Source organism: Podarcis bocagei (genome assembly GCF_964188305.1).
Source record: "Podarcis bocagei genome assembly, chromosome: 10".
NCBI classification, from domain to species: Eukaryota; Metazoa; Chordata; class Lepidosauria; order Squamata; family Lacertidae; genus Podarcis; species Podarcis bocagei.
This window is the reverse complement of record NC_138135.1, coordinates 61,068,567-61,093,583: the sequence shown is the minus strand read 5'-3', so window position 1 is coordinate 61,093,583 and position 25,017 is coordinate 61,068,567. Positions and strand designations below refer to the sequence as shown.

At 42.3% G+C, this 25,017-nt stretch overlaps 1 protein-coding gene across 1 annotated transcript in view; it reads left to right on the top strand.

Annotated features, from left to right (window-relative positions):
• Positions 1-23,570, top strand: part of IQUB (IQ motif and ubiquitin domain containing) — a 32,835-nt gene extending 9,265 nt beyond the window's left edge. Inside the window, exons 8-13 of the mRNA XM_081211510.1 lie at positions 4,134-4,309; positions 12,699-12,869; positions 14,122-14,298; positions 16,212-16,460; positions 21,786-21,971; positions 23,225-23,570. Of these exons, the coding sequence (XP_081067636.1) occupies positions 4,134-4,309; positions 12,699-12,869; positions 14,122-14,298; positions 16,212-16,460; positions 21,786-21,971; positions 23,225-23,392 (1,127 nt within the window). The 3' untranslated portion in view covers positions 23,393-23,570. The remainder of the gene's footprint in view (positions 1-4,133; positions 4,310-12,698; positions 12,870-14,121; positions 14,299-16,211; positions 16,461-21,785; positions 21,972-23,224) is intronic.
• Positions 23,571-25,017: the final 1,447 nt, after the last annotated feature.

The window sequence follows — 25,017 nt, the reverse complement described above, 5'->3', positions numbered from 1 at the left end:
GGTTTTCTTGTAATAGGGCTTTGCCACCACACACTGACTTCTGCCTTCGTGTATCCCTGAACCACCTTGCAGTGTGTCAAAAGCTGGATTCAGTGCATTGAAGCTGAAGAACATAGCAGTTCTGCTGCCCACTGAGAGCAAGTGGCCATTAAAACAGAGCCACTATACACTATATAACAGCGAGAATCTACCTATATCAGGGGTCAGCAAACTTTTTCAGCAGAGGGCCGGTCCACTGACCCTAAGACCTTGTGGGGGGCTGGACTATATTTTTGGGGGGAAAAGAAAAAAGAACAAATTCCTATGCCCCACAAATAACCCAGAGATGCATTTTAAATAAAAGCACACATTCTAGTCATGTAAAAACACCAGGCAGGCCCCACAAATAACTCAGGGATACATGTTATATAAAAGGACACATTCTACTCATGTAAAAACACTCTGATTCCCGGACTGTCCGTGGGCTGGATTTCGAAGGCGATTGGGCCAGATCCAGCCCCTGGGCCTTAGTTTGCCTACCCATGACCTATATCGTTGGAAAGATAACTAATGGTGATAGCAGTGACTTAAGGTCAAAGTAGACCTTGCATGGGAGTTCCATAATTGGAGCTCTTCAGATCTTTTTCAAAAAGCAAGCTCAGGTTGGATGTGTGATTTGTGTCTAGGCAATGGAGATGGGGGAAAGGAATGATCCTCCAATGCAAATCACACACCCCTCCAGAAGCAGTTACTATCCCCTATGGAGAAAACACTTGTAGATGCCTGTTTGATTTTTCCCCTCCATGCTAATAGCAGCTTCAGTTGGGCAGGGGATTTGCCTAGGAGAATAAATGCTCCATGACCCCATCTAAATCACTTCCATTCCTGCCAGTGAATAAGGCATCAGTCATTCTAATCACGACAATGGTCGTGAAATGCTGGGCAGATGTAGTAACCCACATAGGTAAGCTGTAAGGATCCCTAGATAAAAATATAAATGACTTTATGGAGATGTTTATCCAATTTGCAGATGACTTTGTCTGCAAATTGTCAGCACTAGGCGAAAACTGAATTTCAACAGAGATAAGTATAAAATCCCATTTAGGTGGGAAGGATCAGAAGTACCTGCCTTGACATCCATTTGTAGATGTGAAAAGGACCTTAGGGCCTTAGCAGATCACAAGCTAAACAAGAGTCAGTCGTTCAGTGCAGCAGCTAAAGAGGCCACTGGATTTCTAGGCTGTGTGAACAGAAGTATAATGCTCAGATTGAGAAAAATAATGGTACCACTCCATTCTGCTTTGGTCAGATATCACACAAAGTACTGTGTGCAGTTCTGGGAACAAGAGTTTGCAGAGGATATCAACAAACTAGAACATGTCCAGAGATGGGCAACAGAAAACCAGAAATGGTGATGGGAGACCAAGTCCTATGATGAAAGGTTAAATGTGTTGGGCATGTCTAGCCTGGAGAACAGACAGCTATTAGGCAATCTAACCAGCTTCAAATATGTAAAGGGCTGTTATATAGAAAATGGAGCAGATTTGTTTTCTTCTGCTACATGGGGAAGGGCTCTGTTGGTTCAAATTACAAGAAAAAGCACAGGGGCTTAATGTAAGGAAGAGGTTACTGACAATATGAGTGGAACAGATGGGTGGCCTTAGAAGGTGGTGGACTCTCCTTCATTAGGGCTTTTTATGCAGAGCGTAGTAGATTTCCTGAATCAGCAGGAAGCTGGATTACATGACCTTTGAGATCCCTTCAAATTCTGTGATGCTATGATGTAAAGAATCCACTGAACTAGATCCATAAGGCTTCTCAAGCATTTACAGAGCAAAGTAAAAGATCCCGTAATTTTAAAAAGAAAGGCTTGTGAGTTTTATACACCAATAACCTCATTATATGGATTATGTGTGTTGTGACATAATTAGCATCAAGGCTACTTGGTTGTAAATGGTTCTGAAATAGGTCCATGGTAAATCAAGAGCCTTCTGCTCAAAGTGAAAATCAGAGGAACACTGTAAACCCAGTACACTTCAGCACCCCATTTAAAGACTTTCCCCCAAAGAGACAGAAATTAAAGATGCATGCTTAGTATTCCTATCAGATGGCAGTAGCTTTACATTTCTGGTCACATCCTGAAAGAGTAAGTTGAGGGTAATGAATACTGAACTATTGGATAACCCACATGCCTATAAGACTGATGGAGAGCTTTCTTCACTGCTTCAAGATGGAAGAAATATGATCTTCCCACTTGCCCTGCCTTATTGTTAGAATGCCTTCTTCGGGGATCAACTATAACTATTAGCCTGTGAAAATACAAAATGAAGGGAGAGAGGAAAGTTCATCTCCTTCATTTTGTATTATAATAAATAGCTATAGCTGATCTGAAGAAGAGCAATACTCGAGAAACATCGGGATCACCATACTTTATTCCATATTCTTTTAGGTGCGTGCATATATATATATATATTTGTTATGCACCTATGTGAATTTCCATATTTTCTTCTTTTTATCTTGTTATGCTGATTGGGGAGGGAAAAAAGGGCTCCAATAAATCTCTCAAGCACTTGTAGCACCAGGAGGCTCACTGATTTCAATTTGGATATCTATGCATATAGCTGTCTATATAGGTACCAAAATTAGTTCTTGTTGCTAGAGCAGAACTGTACTGCCAGAAGTAAAATACAATCTAGTCTTCTGGTCCAAAAAAAAAATTCTGTTTCACCTGAGTAGCTTGAATTTAGCTAGAGTTTATCATACAGATCACAGCATTGCAGAACTGAGACTATTACATTCTTGTTCCTACTTTAGGAGCTATTAAAAATATGCACATCCCGTGTTTCTTTCTCCCACTGCTGCAGTTTCTTATGTAGAATAATAACATATTCGGTTCCTAAGGAGATTATTAACCTTGGCACAGAAGCCTAATTGGATAATTTATGGTTTTGCCTCCTGGTATTTGTCTCCTTTGCTAATGCTCCCATAATAGAATGCTGTGTTCTCATTTTAATGCACATTGAAAATACTATTATATAGTAATAGCAGGCATTGGAATGCTGTATAGGATGGCATTCAACAGATGCAGGTTTTTAGTTACAACATTGTAACTGAATGCCCGTATTATTTTAACAATACAGTATTTATAAATTTCAGCTTACTCACTTGATGTATGTTAAATAGCTGTTTGTGTAATATATTCAGTGACTGGCAGTCAATATGCCAGTATGCAACAATACAAGATGTAATATGCTTAATTCTAATGTTGAGTAGGAACCTTGTCTGTTTTTGTTGAATAAATGTGCGTACATACATCAGACCTTCTCTTCTTGCATTTCAGTGCCAAAGTGACATTTGGAGAACTCTCTCCCAAAATAAATTCTGAAATGGCAAAGGACAACTGCTCTCTAGATCTTAGCATGGGTATATCACACAACTTGTACTGGCAGTGACTGAGACATTGGACTTCACTTCTGGTGTATTTCCACTGCCAAATCATATTTGGGAACATGAGACCCACAGGTGAAAGAACTGCAGGAATTAGTGTGCTTCATAAGCACACACAAACCCTGTAGCAAGCTTTGTGCAGATGCCCTTTTCGCATAGTTTCTCCATCCTTGTTGATCTCTAGTACAGTGGTACCTTGGTTTTCGAACAGAATGTGTTCCAGGAGTCCGTTCGACTCCCGGAACCATTCAAAAACCAAAGTGCGGCTGCGGAAACCATGCTGAATGTTCAGCTTCCGAAAATCGTTAGAAAACTGGAAATTGTTCGAGAACCGGCTTCTGAAAATCGTTAGAAAACCGGAACACTCACTTCTGGGTTTCAAGTGTTCGGGAGCTGATTTGTTCGGGAGGCAAGGCATTCGGCTTCCAAGGTACCACTGTACGGTATTTTAAAGACAGAAGCAAAGTGGGCACAAATGCATAGGTACAAAACACCAGCTGGTATTGGAGAATTTCAGGAAAACAGCACACTCAGGCATGCTACCTATGCTCCTAAAAACAGAGTACCAAAATAACAAAGCACAATCCCCTTTCACCGCTGATTTAAGCACCTGGCTAGCACATTTCCTATTCATAGCATGTGAAGGCTAAATCAAGAAAAAAAAAGTTGAAAAAAAAATCAATAATATTGTCTTTTTGTTGATGTAGTATGGAGGCAAGAGGAGCTTGAGAATATCAACAGCACTCTCACTGGAGCCGAACGGAAGGCAGCTCTCTGTGGACTGTTAGAAAAAGAGGCTCAGCTGATTGCTACCATCGGGAGACACAAAATAAACGCATATGAAGAGAACGCGCACCAAGCAATCCTGTCCTTCTTGGAAAAGGTCAGTGAGATAATTTCTGTCTGAACACTGAACGCACCCAGAGTTCAAAAACCTGAATTAACATTTACAAAGTAGCAGCAGGCTGAAGAAAAGCACAGTAATTAACTTGACCAGTTGAAGATATGATTTGTGGGCTTCATGCATGTCTGGCAGTAAAATTGGCTCATTAGGTACAGTTATTAAAAGCCTTTTTATATACGCCTATAAAACTTGATGAGTGCTTCTTTTCACCTAAGCATAGAAAAACCACCACTTACATCTTAATTTACTTAATTGTGCCGTCTCATTGGAGATGATGAGTACCGTGCCCTGTGCAACCCTCAATTAATGCTACATTAGAGGCACATGGAACTCAGTGTATTACGGTAGTCTCATTCATACTTCCCCAAATGTACATTCTAAGAAGATTTGCATGGATGGGCCATTCTTAGAGGATCCACAGTTCGATGCCATCACAGGGAGATATGTGGTATTCCAGATTTTGTGAAGAGTAGCTATTAAGAGTGGTTGTTTTGGGGGTTTTGAAAGACTTGAAATCTGTTGCCAGGTCCTCCCTCATTAACAAGGTCACAATCCTGCTCTCTCATATGGACAGAAGAGTAGAGTGGCACCTCATGCCAAGTCCCTCTTCTGATGATGCTCCCGTGCAGGGTGTATGGCTGTGCTGGGCACAGCAACATGCCAGGCAATTGATGGCATAGCCTTGTCAGTGGTATTGGCATGCCCAGAGTAATATTAGCAGTGCATGGAATAGAAAAGCTATGCTGCAGTTCCTTGAGTGGATCTTGCTATCTGTACCCTGAGAGAGAAGAATAGCAACCCGTCTTCCCCCTTGATCTGTTCTGCTGTATTCGGTATGCAAAAGCTTTTACCAGAATCCATCTGATTGTTTGCATGTGCGTCCAAGATCACCACATGACTGCAGACTGTCTAAAGTGGCTTGAGCAGTGATGTGATAAGCTGTGATATAAGTGCATGGAGCAGCAGTTGGAGGGCTGCTTCGCTATGGGTTCCCTGATCATCAGAAGCGAACAACCCCCACCCTGCCCCTTTCAAGGTGTTGTGCAAGTGGTCCTTGTAGTGGCTTAACCTTAGAGCAGTGGCTTAGTAGAATGGTCAGTTTCTGTAAAAATTAGATGGCCATAAACCTCTTTCAATCAAACTACTGACTTTATAGCTGGATTTCAAGTTTTACGTTGGTATCCTCCATAGTGCTCTACTGATGCAAGCCTCATCCAGCAGTTGTATCCTTCAAAGAACAGCTGCATCACTCAAAATATGGCCTGAAAACAGGAGGGTTTAATTTCTACTCTGTTCTTATAATTCTGGTTTTGCAAACCAGAAGGGTGGTTTCACCATACTTCACCATACATTTTAGACATAATAAGAATAGGACTTCAAAGGTAGGCAATATCTAATTCATCTCTCCTTTTGAATAAAATAACCATGAGAATAGTGTAGTGGATAAGCAAAGTTCGCCAATTTATCGTATGTCAGAATGGTCCCCCCCACCCACAATAAATATGTTAAGTTTACTTACCCACCACCAGATGTCACTAGTGGCCACTATAGTAGAAATAAATGTGGAGGTTTTGAAATTTCAGTATGTACTACAACACTTCATTGCTCGCCTTTAATGTCAGATATAGGTAAAGGTATGATGGCTCAGGAAATGCCTTTTGAAGGAAAATGGATACTGAAGAGCAATGTGAAGGAGTGGAGCACTAGAGTAAAGAATAATAACAATTTAGCCACCATTCAGCTGTTGTTGTTGTTGTTCCAAACTCCACTGGAAGTGCATATGGTGAAAAGCAAACTTTCAATCTGGATGGATTATCATGGAAGCTCTGAACGAACTAGTGCCTCCATGTACAGTTTCTGCCGCTCAAAAAAGGGCTGCATGTACAGTCACACAAATCATGGTGGGCATATATACAGTCCCTACGCTTTAGTGGTGATTCATGATTCTGGCATTTCCACATGTTCCTAGCTGATGGCCCAGCCTGCTTCTAGGAGATTAGGAATGAACCATCTACTTAACAAGGCTTCAAGGCTGGCAACTGGACGTTGGTACACATTTAATATAGAAGTGAATTCAGCGAGATATTTTGTAGAGATAAGAGAAGCAGACAGAGGAAGTAGCTTTTGGAAATGAAGACTAGTAAGAAGGGGGAGGGATTGGCAGCTACTTGGTTTGGAGGAACGAGCAAAATGACCCTAATTGTGCAAGGCCTAGACAAAGAAGAGGTAAGTGGCTCTACGCTTTCTGCTTGGTATTATAGTATTCTTGGCTTAAGCACGGGAATTACTTCCCTGATACTGGTTTCGAATTTTTGTGGATCTTCTCCTTCTTGAAAAAAGCCACTTGATTTGGAATGATGCTTTTAGATAACCATTTTCAGTTTCAATGCAGAAATATAATTTGCTTAAAAGAATTCTGACCTCCCCACCTCCTTGAATCAAATGTCCCCTCTGACCATGACTTGGGCTTTAGGCACCAAAGAGACTTCGTTGACAAATTGTTCCATTGTGGTTAAGACCAACTGAAGTCACCAATTTGGATCAAATGTGAATGTGTCGAATAGATATGCTGCATGCATGATGTAGACGTTAAGGCCAACATCATAATTTACAATTTTATTTATTTATTTTATATCCACCCTACCTCCAAATGGGACGCGGGTGGCGCTGTGGGTTAAACCACAGAGCCTAGGGCTTGCCGATCAGAAGGTCGGTGGTTCAGATCCCCGCCACGGGGCAAGCTCCCGTTGTTTGGTCCCTGCTCCTGCCAACCTAGCAGTTCGAAAGCACATCAAAGTGCAAGTAGATAAATAGGTACCGCTCCGGCGGGAAGGTAAACAGCGTTTCCGTGTGCTGCTCTGGTTCGCCAGAAGTGGCTTGGTCATGCTGGCCACATGACCCGGAAGCTGTATGCCGGCTCCCTCGGCCAACAAAGAGAGATGAGCGCCACAACCCCAGAGTCGGCCATGACTGGACCTAATGGTCAGGGGTCCCTTTACCTTTACCTTACCTCCAAATAGAAGGAATGTAGCTACATGTGAAGGGATTTAAAATGAGCTCTTGGCTGTCATTGGATAGAGGAAAAAGAGGGTAGTAGGTTATCCACTTTCTGCCAATTTAATATACAAAAATCCCCTACTTCCACAAGCTATTCAATCTCCATGACAGTTGAGAGGATCCTGACAGCTGCTCTAGTAAATGTATGTACTCTGGGAATGAAATGCTTTGGGGCAGTAGTAGGAGAACTGATCTTCCTTCTTACACTAGCTATTCAATTGAGATCCTGTCCTAAATAGCATCCTCACTTGCCTGAACAAATGGCCAACTTTGCTAATAGCACCAGATATTTACTCAAAATATTGGTTCATAGATGTTTTGCTGTTTCCTTCCCTGTTTGTCTTTATGCTCTGCAATTCTTCATTGCATCTCCTCCTGTCTCTCCCAGCGCAAGTTGTATTCCCCACCCCACCCTTCTGGCAACGCTCTGTGCAGCTTTCATGTGGTGGCAACTGGAATGCAGTTTACAATAGACCTGCTCTCTGAAGCAATTTAGATAACAGGATTATTGTAATTTCCATGTTGCAGCCAGCCAACTAAAAAAGCAGAAGACAGCTGGCAAGAGAAAACTGGAGATTCAGAATTTCTTGCACCAGTTTTGAGCATATATCTAAAAAAGCCCGAAAACAGAATTTGGGTATGGATAAAAGGCCTTGAGGGGACACTGAGTTGTTTGGCAAAGAATGAACACAATTTTATTTAGAAAATATGTTCTTCTTATAACTTATGAAAATGTGGAGTGAGGCCCTTCGTTATACATTATACATTTAGTTTACTATATAAATTAAAATGGCTACACCTCCAGGTTTTTATCTAAATTTAACAGAAGCTAAAATGAATAGTAGCTTGTCTCCAAAGAACTCTGGGCAGAGTTCAGCTGCATGTTGGGGTTTTCCATCTATGCATTCCCATTCCATCCTCTTCTGTTGAAAATCTGTCTCTGAAGGTCAAGGAAACCTTTTCACACACTGTTTGTTCAGTGCATATGGCTCCTCACCTCAGAGGAGCTGGTAGAAATTGGAGGTCTCTACTTAGCTTAAGGGACGCGGGTGGCGCTGTGGGTTAAACCACAGAGCCTAGGACATGCCGATCAGAAAGTCGGCGGTTTGAATCCCCGTGACGGGGTGAGCTCCCGTTGTTCGGTCCCTGCTCCTGCCAACCTAGCAGTTCGAAAGCACGTCAAAGTGCAAGTAGATAAATGGGTACCGCTCCGGCGGGAAGGTAAATGGTGTTTCCGTGCGCTGCTCTGGTTCGCCAGAAGTGGCTTAGTCATGCTGGCCATATGACCCGGAAGCTGTACACCGGCTCCCTCGGCCAATAAAGCGAGATGAGCGCCGCAACCCCAGAGTTGGCCACGACTGGACCTAATGGTCAGGGGTCCCTTTACCTTTACCTTTACTTAGTTGAGGAGAAGCACTTACTGCTTACCCTAGGATCTCTTTGGAGCAAAACCATTATGTTCTTATTTGTGGGTTGTATCCAATGCTTGAATTACTGAGAGTAGACCCATTGAGGTTAGTAGCCATAACTAACTTAAGTCCATTAATTTAAGTGGATCTACTCTGATGCAGGTGGTACTGTGGTCTAAACCACCAAGCCTCTTGGGCTTGCTGATCGGACGGGTGGCGGTTCGAATCCCTGAAATGGGGTGAGCTCCTGTTGGTCTGTCCCAACTTCTGCCAACCTAGCAGTTTGAAAGCATGCCAGTGCAAGTAGATAAATAGGTACCACTGTGGCAGGAAGGTAAATGGCGTTTCCGTGTGCTCTAGCTTCCATGACGGTGTTCTGTTGCGCCAGAGGCGGTTTAGTCATGCTGGCCACATGACCCGGAAAGCTGTCTATGGACAAATGCCAGCTCCCTTGGCCTGAAGCGAGATGAGCGCCGCAACCCCATAGTCGCCTTTGACTGGACTTAACAGTCTAGGGGTCCTTTACCTTTTTACCTTTTACTTTGAGTAGAATGTAGTTGAATACAAACCTATAGTTTGTTTAAAAATAAATAAATCTTAAGCTAGGAGAGCAAGAGGACACTTGCTTAGCTGAATAAGCTAAAACTAGTTGTGTATTCAAACAAAAAACTCATCTGTTAGCACTGGCTTTAAAAAAACCAAAACCTGACTTACTAAAATACAGGCTTAGAACTTAAGCTTTATGGTCCTATATGAAGGATTTGTTTTATCATGCATGCATGGGAAAACAAATTAATAAACCTTTAGTTATGCTAGAGCAACAATCCTCTGTTTCCGATTTTGCTGGAGTTTGCTAGCTCTAATTGAAAGATTTAGAACTTCATAATTTAGACAAGCCTGTTTCCTGTCGGATTTTTTAATCAGTTTTGGCTGCAACCCGTCAGTTCCAATTATCAGCCCCTCATTTAATTATAGAACTAAGCCTGCTAAGAATCTGTCAAATTCTCATTTATGAACTCTTATTTTCTTTTATTTCCCTCTTTTTGTGCTTACATAACTTGAAAAAATGGATGAATGCTAACACTCTACAGATTTGTGCTTCCAAGAGGAAACTGGCTGAGCATTTGAGTTTTGTACAGAGAAGAGCTTAACTGAGAATATTACTTCTTTGGTTCGGAATAGCACATAGCATAATCAGCTTTGGAGTGTTTTTAAAAGGTCCTTTTTTAAGGACCTGAATGGTCAGGGGAGAAGGGGTGGACTGCTAAAGGCAGGTGAGAGATTGTTTGGGAGTACATGTAGTTTGTTGGTAGAGCACCTGATTTTCATGCAGAAAGTCTTTGGTCCAGTCCCTGGCATGTACAGGTAGAGCCAGGTAAGATCCTTGCCCCCAAACCCTGAAGACCCACTGCATGTCAGTGTGGATAATACTCAGCTAGAAAGACCCAACCGTCTAACAGCTCTTTGTGTTGCTATAAGTGTGAGAACAAGGAACAAGCTCTTGAGCTAATCTGGATCAGTTGAAGCTTTTTGAGTGGAAAGAGAGAGAGAATATTGCCACAAGCTAGGATTGGAAATCTCCTCTACTTACCCATCCTTGTTCAGTTATTCATGCCAGCCTTGGTCTTTGCTGGGAGGTAAAGGCTAGCCCTGGGCTGAGGATTTAGTCACACAGACAAGGGGCTCATTTCTAGGCATAGGTCCATACTTTAAAGCTCTTTTATTGAAGAAGAATAGGATATTTCAATGCCATCATCACAGAGGTGTCTGTGGAGGGGATATATTGATTGAAAATGTCTAGCCAACCAGATCAGTAATTGGGTTCCTATTGAGGATATTACATGAGCCAACATGACAGTGATGTGGGATTCAGGATTGGAGTGATCGTTCTGTGATATCAGGGCAGTGGACAAAGCTGTATTGTGACTTGTAAATATATGTTTTAATATATCTCTTTTTAAGCTCTGTGTCCAAGCACTTCTTTTTCTTTTGCTGCAGTGCTTTCCTCACGAAAACCTGCTCTTTGCCGCTGAATTGGAGCAAACAGCAATCCACAGAATTACTGTTTGTTCCGATTCAGTGTTAAAGAGCAGGTTTTCTTGAGGAAAGCAGAGCCAGCGGAGACGCACTCTGGCATAGAGCTTGAAAGCGTGGACCTGTAGCTAAAAAGCTCATGGCAAGAGGTAAGCGTGGATGGGCTCCTATGCATCTCATTGACTGGAAAAGGAGCATGAAAATTGGGCCGTAGGTCTGAGGCTAATAATTGTGGCATTTTTGTCAAACTCTTAGACAGCCAGATTCTGAAATCTGGAGGGAGCTGACTTGTCCAAGGGGCGAGAAAAGGGCTTCTTATCCAAAGCCAGCAGGGCTCGAGAACGCACCTTTCCCATGCATGACATCATCAAGCTTGCACAGCGACAGAAAAAGGACCCGACTTCTGGCTGAAAAGGAATCTATCCTCAAAAAGAATATTGCAGAGCTGAAAAAGGTTTAGAAAGGTTTAGAAAAATGGCAATATATTCAGGGGGATGGAGCAATTCACTCCCCTGTGATGGGGGAAATGTTTATCTCTCTCGCTCATAGTACTAGAACTTGGGGACATCCAATAAACTTGGGGGCATCCAATGAAGCTGTATATTTGGGACAGATAGAAAATTCTTTCTTCACTTCACATGCCTAACTGTGGAGTTGGCTCCCACAAGAGGTGGCGATGGCCACCAACTTGAATGGCTTTAAAAGGGAATTATGGCCAATAAGGCTATTAGTTGAAGGCAGCATCCGTCTGTATACCAGTCACTGGGAATCACACTCAGGAGCATTCTTGTCCTCAGGTTCTGCTTTCAGGCATCTGGTTGGTCACTGTGAGAACAGGATGCTGGACTTAGATGTGCCTTTGGCCTGAACCTGCAGGGATGCTCTGGTGTTCTTATGGTTATTTGCTCTCCATTGACTTCCGTTATCTTATGAAGGATCTTTCATCTAGCATCACAACCCCTTCTGCTAAAAGAAGGGCTGTGGCTTCAACAGCAGTAAGGCAGGCAGAAATTCAGCAGGTACCGTATAAAGTTATCGTCACACTCATAGAATCCCAAACTCCCAGTGTGGCTGGAGAAACCTAGCCAGATGGGCGGGGTATAAATAATAATGTTGTTGTTGTTATAAATAATAAAGATGTTGTAATAAATAATAAAACTGCTGTTGTTATTGTTGTTACATTGTTCAAAGATGAACAAATTGTTTCCATATTTTGAGAATGTTGGTGGCAGTCCTGATGTTCGTTCATCTCCATGCATTAGCAGAGTTTATTAGGGCATAATACTGGTTTTTAGTTGTACAGTGGTACCTCGGGTTACATACGCTTCAGGTTACATATGCTTGAGGTTACGGACTCCACTAACCCAGAAATAGTACCTCAATTTAAGAACGTTGCTTCAGGATGAGAACAGAAATCATGCTCCGGTAGCGCGGCAGCAGCAGGAGGCCCCATTAGCTAAAGTGGTACTTCAGGTTAAGAACAGTTTCAGGTTAAGAACAGACCTCTGGAACGAATTAAGTACTTAACTCGAGGTACCACTGTACTCTGATAGCAACCAGTAAATTACCAAGGAAGCTATAGTGTATGGAATGAACAGTCTCTCTCTCCCCCCTCCCCCCCCCCCGCTTCTAATTATTGTTTATTTGGTTTTGTGTTCGCTAGGAAACTGCCATTTGGCAACAAATCTACTAAAATGGACAGGAAAATGTCTCGTTTCAGATAGTTGCACATTTCTTGGGACAGCGGCAGTTCTTATTAGCAGGGGGTCAGATTTGTAGACTCTATAAGCTTCCTTTGGTCGCATTGTAAATCATTGTCCCCAGTTCCTTTCTCCATTCTAACTCGGCGATTCAAAATGTTTCTCAAGTGTGCAGCCCCCAAAAAGTGGAAAGCATTTGATGGCAAAGTTACCGAGATGGATACGCAGTTCACGCTGCGGGCCAGGGAGCTGCTCGAAATCTACCGCAGCATTAGTATGAAAGACCTTCCGCAGGATGAACGGCTGGACGTGCTGCTAACGCTGAAGCACACGGTGAAGGTATCTCTCTCTCAAGCTTTTAAAGAAGCCCTACTGAGATCACACACAGTACACTGTCAATTACGGACGGTTTGCAAGGGCTTAAGGGGCCCCTGCTTTCATCTTTCGACACCAGGGTGCCCACTATATACCGATACTTTTACATTAGCTAAGAAGTGTAAAACCGAAGTCCTAAGCACACTTGAACATAGCGGGACATCTGAATAAACCTGTATAGGAGGATTTATTTGCTGCATTAATATATCCCCTTTTTGCCAAGGCAGTTTACAATTCAAAATATGCCTGAGCTCAATCCCAAACCCAAACAGCCAGGAAGGAAAATCCCTTTGATTTCAGGAAGCATCGGAGCCAAACTGTACCACACACTGTTCAGCTATTTACAAGTAAATATCGCATGTCTGTCCAATTTGCATTAAGAGCCTGGTGTGGTGTAAGGACCTTTAACCTTCTTATTAATGCACACTCTCATAGAGTCATAGAACACAGGTGTGTTAAATAAGCTATATACTGTATTTTTCACTCTATAAGACGCACCAGACCACAAGACGCACCTAGTTTTTGGAGGAGGAAAACAAGAAAAAAAATATTCTGAATCTCAGAAGCCAGAACAGCAAGAGGGATCGCTGCGCAGTGAAAGCAGCAATCCCTCTTGCTGTTCTGTCTTCTGGGATAGCTGTGCAGCCTGCATTCGCTCCATAAGAGGCACGCACATTTCCCCTTACTTTTTGGGAGGGGAAAAGTGAGTCTTATAGAGCAAAATATACGCTAATTGTAGAGTTGGCAGGGACCACAAGCGCCATCTAGTCCAACCCCCTGCAATGCAGGAATCTTTCGCCCAACATGGGGCTCGAACCCACAACCCTGAAATTAAGAGTCTCGTGCTCTATCAACTGAGCCATCCCAGAGCTAGCAAGCACACACACACATGCACTCTCACAAACACACACATACACTGTAGTACCAGTCTGGTCTGGGCAGGACTGTGCTTGATACTGCATTGGTGGGAAAGAGCTCTTATTCGCTCCAGTCAGTGAACACTTTCTATATATAAACATAGCATAAAATTGATCTGGACAGACAGTTATTTAAAGACAGCGAGATAGGTGTGTGGATACACGATTCCCATTTCCCAAAAAGCTAAGCTTTAAGAAGCCTAGGAGCATTTGCTCTCTCATAATTGACAGGCAATCGGTGTAAGGAATTAAGAAATGAGGTGCATGTGATTTGCTAAACATCTTGCTTGCCTTTGCAGGAACATGACTCTAAACTCACACATGAGATAGTGGAATTGATTGACAGAGAAGCAGACCTCATGATGAGGGGAGTGAAGGAATGTAACTTAGACGGGCTCAGACAAAGAATATGTACATTATTTCTTCAGTATATCAAAACACCACTTTTTAATCCAGAGGTTGCTCGACATCTCAAGGTATTTTGTTCCTTTTCTTCTCTGTTACAGTTGTTCCTTGGCATGCAACTAAGTAAAACTACTCGCTAAAGAGTCCATAGTCTACCCAGAGGCAGTTGAATTTCTGCATAATGGAGAGAGGAATGGTTTCTTTTTCCTTATTCAATTATTCAACTGAAGACGTTTTGAGAAGGCTGTGCTGTGTGTATGAATGAAACCCAGGTATCGCTTCTAAACAGCAGGACAAAGGATGCTAACTTGCCCCTAGTTAATAGGAAGAGATCAACATGGAAAGCAATAAAACAAACTGATAACAGTGGCTAAGAGTATGAGCTGGGAAGTCAAGCTCAAGTTGCACTTTAGACACATAGTCATTAAATTGCCATAGTCAAGTCATTATTTTCGCAGTCTCTGTCTTCCATTTATCATATGAGGATAATCTGCCAAGGCTGTATGGCTCAAGCATGTTGAGCTATAAATGTTAGTGTTGCCATTGTTACTGAGCTTGAACTTAATGTGTTCCATGAAAAGGTAAGATGAACATGATTACAAAATTCAAGGTGCCTTGCTGAAATCATTCAGATGGCACTCATATTTATATGTCAATTTCATGGAGATGTCACCATTCTCTGATGATTATGACATCTGTCAGAAGAACAAGCAACTTTCTGCTGCTACAAGCAGATTGGTTTTAGGCTAGAGGCATTTTCCCTCAGCCAGCATCATGAAACTAGAATGGAGAAATGTCGAACAGGGTTATTGGCTACAGCTTTATTTCTCCCCCAAAATTTGGGCTTCTCATAGAATCATAGAGTTGGAAGAGACCACAAGGGCCATCGAGTCCAACCCCCTGCCAAGCATTCATTCCATCTGAGTCATTCCATCTGAAGACCAAGGCTATAGGATAGCTATGTTTGGATTTAATACACCTTGGCAGGAATGCCAGTCTCAGAAATAACATTTAAAGCAGTTTTAAGAACATTAGTGGCAACCAGACAAACCAAACTAATTACTTACTTAGTATGCTGGAAGAGCTGCTCATTTGGCACTGAAAATGCCAGACAGGTTTGAGTGCATGAAACCACATTGAAAAGAAATGGGTGCTTCTCTTCTTATTTAACTTTATTGCACAAAACACACATGAGAATAGCATTCTAACCATCTGATAATTTGTGTGTGTTTAAAAGTGTTTAAAATAAAGTATTTTAAAGTGTTTCTGTCAAAGCAACTGAATGCTAGCTGGAGGGTGGGTTTTATCAGCTTTGCAGCTGATATTCTCTGTTTTGTAAAAGGTTGAAGGCACTGAAAGTGAAAGGGCACACATATAAAACTGAAAAATGAAAAATATTTCCTCAAAACAAACACTTGTTGTTATTGGCAAATATAGAGAATAACTAAAATGTGCACTTACTGCTTCTTCAAAATTGTTATGGCAATTAAAAGGAGATCATTCTATATAATTTTTGTAGTAGGTTGCATTGACAATAAAGGAATAAAGAGATAAAAATAAAATAAATGACTAAACAATTAATTCTGAAGCCTTTAGTGTTTCCGCCTTCATCGCTTGCTCTGCATCATCTAAAAAACACAACCATAGTAGTCCATATGGACAATTTCATTCTTCTCAAAGTGTTTTTATATAATTTAGCAGAATATTTAGCCCTTTAAACCCATCCTCACATATCAAACTTCAAAAATATGTTCATAATCACTCGGTTTACTGTATATAATGGGGAAACAGATTGCATTTGACAGGCCGCATGCTGTGCTGCAGCAGAATTGTTTTGTAGATATATATTTCTTCAATTTCAAAGGTTTCTATGCATACAGTTGTCGGTGACTACTGTACTTTGGGACAAGATCTGTGGGCCAGGCTAATGACTGAATGTGGAAAATACTGTTATTGTTCATTAGCTAATCTGTTTTCATTGCAGGTTCCACCTGATCCAATGAGGCTTTACCACAACATCCACTTTTGCCTTGGTTGCAAAAGGTACTTGCCCTCTACGGATTTTGCCATATCTGCTAGTTCCCACACTGTTGGCCGTTGTCGTCTGTGCTGCAAGCTGGATAACGAGGCTCGCCAGAGGGAAGCCTTCCTGAAATACAAACGTATGCTCCGAAATCTCCGAGAATCAGAATTGAATTATAAGGACGGTGCTAAGATTGCCTTCATATTACAGGTATGCAGAGGACCGAGAATAGTGATGTTAAAGATAATATTTTCAGACAGCACAAAATGGAACAGAGTTTTATATTGTGCTGGCTGTAAGTAGTGGCAGAGCACAGAGGCTTTTACGTTACACGAAACTTTCCTTTTCGTTTTGTTTCTTGCCTTGATGATAAATCAATTCCTGCTAGTGGCCCCTTTTGCAGTTCCCAACCCTTTTGTGACACCAGTCGTGCTATTTCTGCTTCACATATAGACTTGCCTTTGCTTCCACACGTGGGCGTGCTACCAAATCCAAGTCTAAACCCAATCAGAGTAGACAGAGATGAACATTTGTGGAAATCTTGAGTCATGGAGATTTTGTATGGTGTGTGTGTGTGTTTTGTTTCCAGCGGCATTTTGGAGAAAAATACTCATCAAATATGATCTTACTTCGCTACTTTAAGAACGTGAAAGACAACTTAGCAGCACATAAAATTGTATTGTTCTATGTAGTCCTAGAACAGTGATTTTTGGGGTGAGGACATGTCATGCTCCTTCTGGGGCAGTTTGCCCACCTTTGGTCCTCACCCTGCACTCAGCTCTCACCTGCGGCTCCTAGAAACATCAGCCACACCCCAGGAAACAGCTTTGACTGGCCAGCTGAACCAGGTGAGGGTAGCCAATGGGTCTCAAACTGTGAGTTAGGGACTTCCTCTACATGCAAAGACAGATTCCGGTGGATTGAGTGGACAAGACGAAGAGTGGGTCCAACAGTCAAGAAGGCGGTTTCTGCACGTGATTTAGAAGGAAGTGGGGGGCAGATGGGACTTGTCAACTTGGGAAGGTAGCCCATCTAGGAGAAGGGAAATGACCCTAAACCTCCACGGCCTTGTGGGATATCTTTGGGAGAAATCTGGAGAAGAGTCCCGTAGATGATTAGATGGCACCTTGTACGCTTCCTTCTGGCAACTCCTACAGCCAAGCATATTGCTCTGCTTTCCTTTGGCTGAGGGGTGGGGGTGGGGGGTCTTGTCGTCTGGGCAGCCCAGAACCTCCATATATGCTGTCCAGGCTTGTGTCCCAGGGAGGTCACTTTGGTGTTGCCAACACAGCAGTTTGACTTCACCCTGGAGTCACACTCCCTTGTCTCTTGAGACAGATGGATGCCAGCAGCAACAGTTCTGAAATAAAACAGCATAACTGCAGTTATGCTGTTGTTTTATTAAAACAATAGCTACAAATATAGGGTTGTGTTCAGTTGTATCCCTTACCTTACAGAATGTTCTTTTTTTCCAGTGGAGGCTTCCATGCATGGAAGGGAGAGGTCAATTATTATTTTTTACAAATTCCTCCTTTCTCTTGCAGCTCCCCATGCCATGTCCCATTCTGATCCAAAGGGTCCCTCGACCCTCTGGAGCAGATTTTGGATGGGTGGGGGCAGCAGGGGGATGGATAACTCCTCCCCCACTTCACAGAAGCATCAGCTGGACCAAAGAGCCTTCCATGAGCAGAGGGACACAATCAGATGCAATCTAGTGCCACTGTTGGAATTTGAGCTGCATCCTACGTTACCTAAATATGATGTTCTACCTAATCCAGTATGATACAGTCGTACCTTGGCTTCCAGACTCCTTGCGAGTCAAATGTTTTGGCTCCCAAACACTGCAAACCCGGAAGTTCTTTGGAACCTGAAAGTCTCATGCGGCTTCCACAGCTTCCAATTGGCTGCAGGAGCTTCCTGCAGCCAATCAGAAGCTGCGCCTTGGTTTCCGAACGTTTTGGAAGTCGAACGGACTTCCAGAATGGATTCCGCTCAACTTCCGAGGTACCACTGTATTCTGTCTGCATCACCCACTCAGAGGAACAGTGAGCAGTAAGCAAGGGAAGGGGGTTTGTAGAAGTGGATGAGACATGCTTCACTTTGCCTGTGCTACTTCTTACTCTGCTGCTGCCAAAACCTGCCTCTCATCTCTGACAAGCTGCTCAGTTCCTCTGCCACGCCACACTCAGCTGCTGTCTGAGAGTGAAACTTGTTTGCACAGGCACTGACAGAACTAGTTAAGTTTCCTATCACCCCAAACCTTTATTGTGGTGGCACCTACATTTTGGAGCAGCCTCCCAGTACATATCAGGCTCGTCTTTTAGGTTTCCTTTTACAACAAGCCTTTTCAGTGAAGATTTTTATCCCAGTCCTCATCTGTATTGGACTTGATTTTTGTTTTGATATATGTTTTTATGGTTAAATTGCTTGGGTACGTTTTACAGGAAGCAGATTCATAAATGAAATAAAAAATTAAAAAGCATTTCAGCATAATCTGCAAGAGAGCATGTTTCTTAAGATGAATTTTTAATTTACACCCAAGTTTTCAGTTTCTCCACTTCAGGCCTCAGGAGAAAAATGAGGGAAAAGGGAGGGATTCTGATCTCCCCCCCCCCCCTTTGCCTTCACATCTCTGGGCTCTCTTTGCATTAGTACCATATTACCAGGCCAATATGAGGTTTTCCCTTCCTTTCTGCATCCCCCTTTCTTGTTCTCCTATTATCTCAGTTTTACTTGGCAATTCTGGATCCCAAAACCACTGAGGCCTGCTTTACACAATGCAGCAGAATCTACGGAACATTATAAGACTGAGCGTCAATGGCACTTTTTTTTAAAAAATGCTTCTACTGTACGGGGGTACTGTAAGGGTACTGTGGTGCTGTGGGTTAAACCACAGAGCCTAGGACTTGCTGATCAGAAGGTTGACAGTTCGAATCCCCATGACGGGGTGAGCCCCCGTTGCTCGGTCCCTGCCCCTGCCAACCTTGCAGTTCGAAAGCACGTCAAAGTGCAAGTAGATAAATAGGTACCGTTCCGGCGGGAAGGTAAATGGCGTTTCTGTGCGCTGCTGTGGTTCACCAGAAGCGGCTTAGTCATGCTGGCCACATGACCCGGAAGCTGTACGCAGGCTCCCTCAGCCAGTAAAGCGAGATGAGCGCCGCAACCCCAGAGTCGGCCACGACTGGACCTAATGGTCAGGGGTCCCTTTCCCTTTACCTTACTGTACGGGGGAGGGGGGGAACACCTTTCAGTAAGAAATCTGGTATGCCAGAGAGTTACATTGCAGCCTAGGTTGCTCTCTTTGTGTTAGTTTTCTCCTTGCAGGAAGTTTCACATAGGGAAACATACAAAAACATGATCTTCCACCTGGAGCGTTGAATTGGTTCAGTCCACTCTGCCAGCCCAGGTTTCTGCCACCTTTTTCTGCCACATGGGTAGACTGGTCTTCATTCATTGGCTCTTCCCCACTGCTTTGACCACCCCACTTGTTGCTGACAGCCAATAAACAGGCTATCATTTTCATTCGGCAAAGTCCCAGTGAGGTTATTCTTAAGCCATGATGCGCAGAGGTCAGGCAACTCAAGGAGAATGTTATAGAGATGAAAATATTAGCAACAGCTCACATTCCAGATATTATTTCAGTGAGAAGGATATGTCCCTTGATTTGCTTGGATTAGATTTCATCTTGCTCTTACCTAGTTGTCATTTTGTTTAGAACTCGGGAGTGATTTCTTTTAATTGGCACGGATTTAAAAATAGACTGCTATCTTAAGTTTATAAAGAATTATTCAGTCTCTGATCTGTGCTGTGTGTATAACGGAAGGGATTTTATTCTATGGACTGTTATATACTGCCTTACAATGCTGGTGGCAAAAAATACTTATTATTATGATTACTAGATTTTCTAGTGATATTCTTTTATTTAGTCATGGATGTTTCCTCCCATCTTCCACGACAGTTATTACATTCACTGCTAGCACTGCTGTGACGCTTGTCATACAGATACAGAACTATTCATGTTCATATTTAGGTTTTCATGGGAAAAATACTCCCTCGCGCCCCCCCCCAACCCCCAGATTGCCCAGTGAACCTGGAGGTTTTTGTTCTCTGCCTAGCCCACTTTCTTGAGTCGTTTGGACGCATTTGTTCTATAAGCACCTTACTGCAGTGGCCTTTTTGCAACCTTTCTCACATCATTCTCTAACCATTTACGTCAGGTTTTTGCTCTCATCGTTTTAGTTTATGCTATAAGGAAATAATACAGCGTCACACTAACGCTGAATGGGCAAACGTTCCATCTGGGCAAGCGTTTTGATCCCCCCCCCCCCGCCCTGTGTTGGTGTTCTAAGGGTTCTCCTGACCCCATTCCCTGAGCCCATTTCAGAAGGGCATGGGCTGAGATGGGGGAAACCCCATTACCCAGGCCACAGAACTTATTAGATAATAGAATCATTGTTGTTGTTGTTGTTTAGTCGTTTAGTTGTGTCCAACTCTTCATGACCCCATGGACCAGAGCACGCCAGGCACTTCTGTCTTCCACTGCCTCCCGCAGACTCATGCTGGTAGCTTTGAGAACACTGTCCAACCATCTCGTCCTCTGTCGTCGCCTTCTCCTTGTGCCCTCCATCTTTCCCAACATCAGGTCTTTTCCAGGAGCCTCAGCTTCATCATAGCCTCAGCTTCATCATAGATTCACAGAATTGTAGAGTTGGAAGGGACCCCCCAGCGTTATCCAGTCCAACCCCCTGCAATGCAGGAATCTCAGCTAAAGCATCCATGACAGATGGCCATCGAATCTCTGCTTAAAAACCTCCAAGGAAGGAGAGTCCACAACCTTGCTAGGCAGACTATTCCACAGTTGAACACCTCTTACTGTCAGAAAGTTTTTCCTGATGTTTAGATGAATTGCCCTCTGTAATTTTAAACAAGTGTGCAAGTGATTTTGGCAGACATTTCCTGATTGATCGTGGTGGATTTCCAAACATTTATGGCAGAGCATCTTCCTTTCCAGAATCATCCAGTATATAAACGGCCTTTATTATTTTGTTGCACAAATATGCAATTTCACTTATTAAGTCAGCAGCCTTTGGCAAATCCAACTTGAACATCCAGGCTTTCACATGTTTGAAGCACAGAGTACCTTGATTTATTTCATTCACCAACATATTCCTATAGCTTTGAATTTAATTATGTGCATATAGTTGAAGGCTTGACAATGTGGGTTGTTTATTCTTTTTAAAAAAGCATGGACTTGGTGTGGGGCAAGCTGTAAGAAAAAGTTCTGACAGAAAGTTAATAGTTAAGCAAGCTGTCAAGAGAGGATACAGAATTTCCATCTGCAGAGGGATCCAAAAATAAGCTTTTAGAAACTTGCATTTTAGACATGCATGTCTTAGAATAATAGAAACTGTGCCTTATTTATTCAAATAAGAGTCTAAATGCTATTTGAATGTGGCAGTTTTGTAGTGAGCTTTATTTCTTCTTTCCCCCTCCTTACTTTCCTTGCTTTTTCCTTTCCTTGCTTTTCCATTACAGCTGCAAGACCTGCGCTATATGGTTGAAAATTTCTGGGGTTCTCAGTCAGCTATCAGTGCCTGGGGTGATCTGCATGATCTTGTCATGGTCAGGTGGAATAAATACCAAGAATGGTCTCCCTGGAACACTCTTCTTATCAAAAAGAGCGAGGCAGAGGCTCACCTCAGACTGAAGGATCTCGAAAAGGTATAGTTAATGTTAAAATTCAAAATATGCTCTGTTATACTGACTAAATTCTGTACTCATTGCACCTCTGCAGACTAGTGAAATGGAAAGCTCTCTTTCATAGACTTCATGAGGGTTCAGTATTCCTTAGTTTTTGGCTGGCTTTCCCATTCTTCTGATGTAGAGATTGAGAACCTCAGGCCTGGGGGTCAAATCCAGGCCTCACTGTCTGGCTCTTGAGACACCCCAAGCCTCACACCCTGTGGTAAAATTTGTATTCATTGTTTCCACCCAAGCTGAAAAAGGTCCCCTTAATTCTAAAGTCTTTGGGGCTGCTTTTAATTGCAAACACTGAGTCATTCCATGTCGCATTAGGGAGTTTTAAAAGAGAATGTTCACCTCTAAATCTAATTTGTAAGATTTTCACATCTGACCATGCCTTACTCATCTCTGTTTAACTCTTGCCACTTCTTGCCCTAGTCATTTCTGATACATTCTTCACCAGGTGTTCTTGACTATATTCTCGTTCAGGGAAGTCGGTTTTTGAAAGGTTTTGTGGTTTTTACTTTACTTACAGTGGAACCCTGGTTCTCGAACTTAATCCGTTCCGGGAATCCATTCGATTCCCAAAACCGTTAAAAAACCAAGGCGTGATTGGCTGCAGGAGCTTCCTGCACACAAGCGAAAGCCCCGTTGGATGTTCGGCTTCCGAAAAGTGTTCAAAAACCAGAACACCGATTTGTTTGTCAACTAAGCTGTTCGAGAACCAAGGTTCCACTGTACTTAAAAGCCTGTTCCCCTAGTTCAGAGTCCCACAGCAATGTCCAGCACTCATATGCAGCTCTCAATAAGCATGGGCTTCCCATATTGCTGCAGGAAATTTTATTTTTTATTTTATTTTTTTAACAAATATTCACTGACAGTTCAATCCTTTGTATGCCTACTCAAAAACAAGTTCCGTTATGTTGAGTCGGATGTACTTTCTCGTGTGGTGTTTTGAAATTGCAGCTTAAATTAATCATTTCTCAGTATTTTGTAAACACTCTGCACAAGTTGATTTGCAGTCGTTATGAACTTCCATTGTAGGGCTATTCTGTTCAGAATCAAATGAAACAAGATTATTATTGTGCGTTATGACTTATTAAATTCTGGGCTTGTGGGCCTGCAGAACAGACATGTGATCAAAATTATAAGGTTAATTAAAATAGATTTAATTAACCTTCTTATTTTATTTTAGCTTATTTAATAACCTTGGATATTTTTCTTCTTTTCAGGCTTATGAGATGATGTTTATCCATAAGATAAGGCACAAGCATATCCTTGCAAGAAACTATTTCTCCCAATTTCCAGAGCTGGCAGCAGCTTTGCATAGGGATGACAAGCAGACCAACACTGATGATCTTTTAGTAACAAGGTCTTTAACGGCTGGCCCATCCAAGTAACACTCCAAGGATCTACAAGCTTGATTCTGCTTGAAGGATATACATACAAGTATTCACAGCACTGATTTGTTGTTTGAAGAACCAGTGCAATCTCAAGAGGCAGAAACACTTTTTCTGTCTTTTTCTTAATTGTGCCTTGGCAAGTATGCAACTATGTTAACAAATGGATTCCAAATAATTAATGTTGTGCTGCGTTTATCTCTTTGAAATTTAACTCTGCTTCATATGTAGCCCCGTTGGTCTTTACAAAAACCAAGCAAACCCTTTTGTTAAACATTCTTGTTATTCGACAGAAAAGGGCTGCATTCTCCTCCTTATGCAACCCCTAGGGGTAGGGAAATAATATCAGTTGGTTCCTTGATCAGCCTTTGCTTTACTTTACTACCAGTCTTTCAGCTGAAGGAAGCATCACTTTTAAAATCAAAACAGAATTGAGATAGCCGCAGTGGATGTTAAATCTGCCCTTCAGCTCAAGGCGCAGTGATCAATATTATTAGCAAGCGCACAAATTCTGTCCAAACCACTTCCCCAGCATTAAATACTGATACAAAATAGGTTACTTTTGTGGAAATACTTTTCAAAAACCTCCCTATAAAGAACTATTTCTACTACTTTAATTGCACACATAGACCTCCTTTCACCTAGTGGAATTTTGACTGGCTTTCAATGGCTTCATACTATATTACAAACTGTCTTTAAAACTCTCCACATTTTCAGAAGGCAGCATGGAACTGCTGTTCAGGAAACACCAAGCCCAAAGGTACCACCAGAACTGGCTAAGGAGTTTATTTGGAGTTAGGAAGAGGGGGCTTTGCTGTTGTGGCCTGTTTGGTAGCTAACTATTGCTACATCACATTTACACATAACTAAGTACAAGTAGTTAGTTACATGCTAGTTATTTGGCATACTTTGAGCTGCTGAATCAAAGTGATCAGCATGCAGGTATTAACAGGCTATTAAGGAGCAAACTACAGCTGACTGAACCAAGCCACTTGCAAAGAGGAAACCTGATCGCTAATATCTGCTGCCTGTTGCAGAGCTGTCAGGCAGTACTTTGTGATCTCATTAAACCTCAATATTTATTATGTGAGCTGCATTTGGGGGCAACCCAAGAGCAACGCCCTTTTCAAGTCCGCATCCACACTAAGGAAGTCAATAGCATCATCTTCAATTCTATTCATAGAATTGGCATCAGCTCCTTAATAGCCCCCAGCGCTTGAAGTTTATTCTGGGAGTATTATTATTATTTATTGAGTTTACATACCGCCCTATACCCGGAGGTCTCAGGGCAGTTCACAGAAAAGATCACAACATATATAATCAGAATAAAAACAACAACCCAATAACACACACACACACCTGGATGAGTGCACAAATTCTTCTGAACATCAGAGGTGTTCTGTTGAGCTTAAAAGTTTTTTGACATCTACTTGGGAGTCACCATGAACCTTTTGGTCAGTCACAGAACAAGGACTTCAAAAATCCTGGCTGTCAGCTTTTGTATACTATTTATACTGAACTGCTAATTGGGGCGATTCCTGCCTGGTGTATTCAGAGAAACATCTGGCTTGGCAATGCACAAGTGGAAAGCTGTGTTTGTTTATGCAAAATCAAACCAAAGTCAG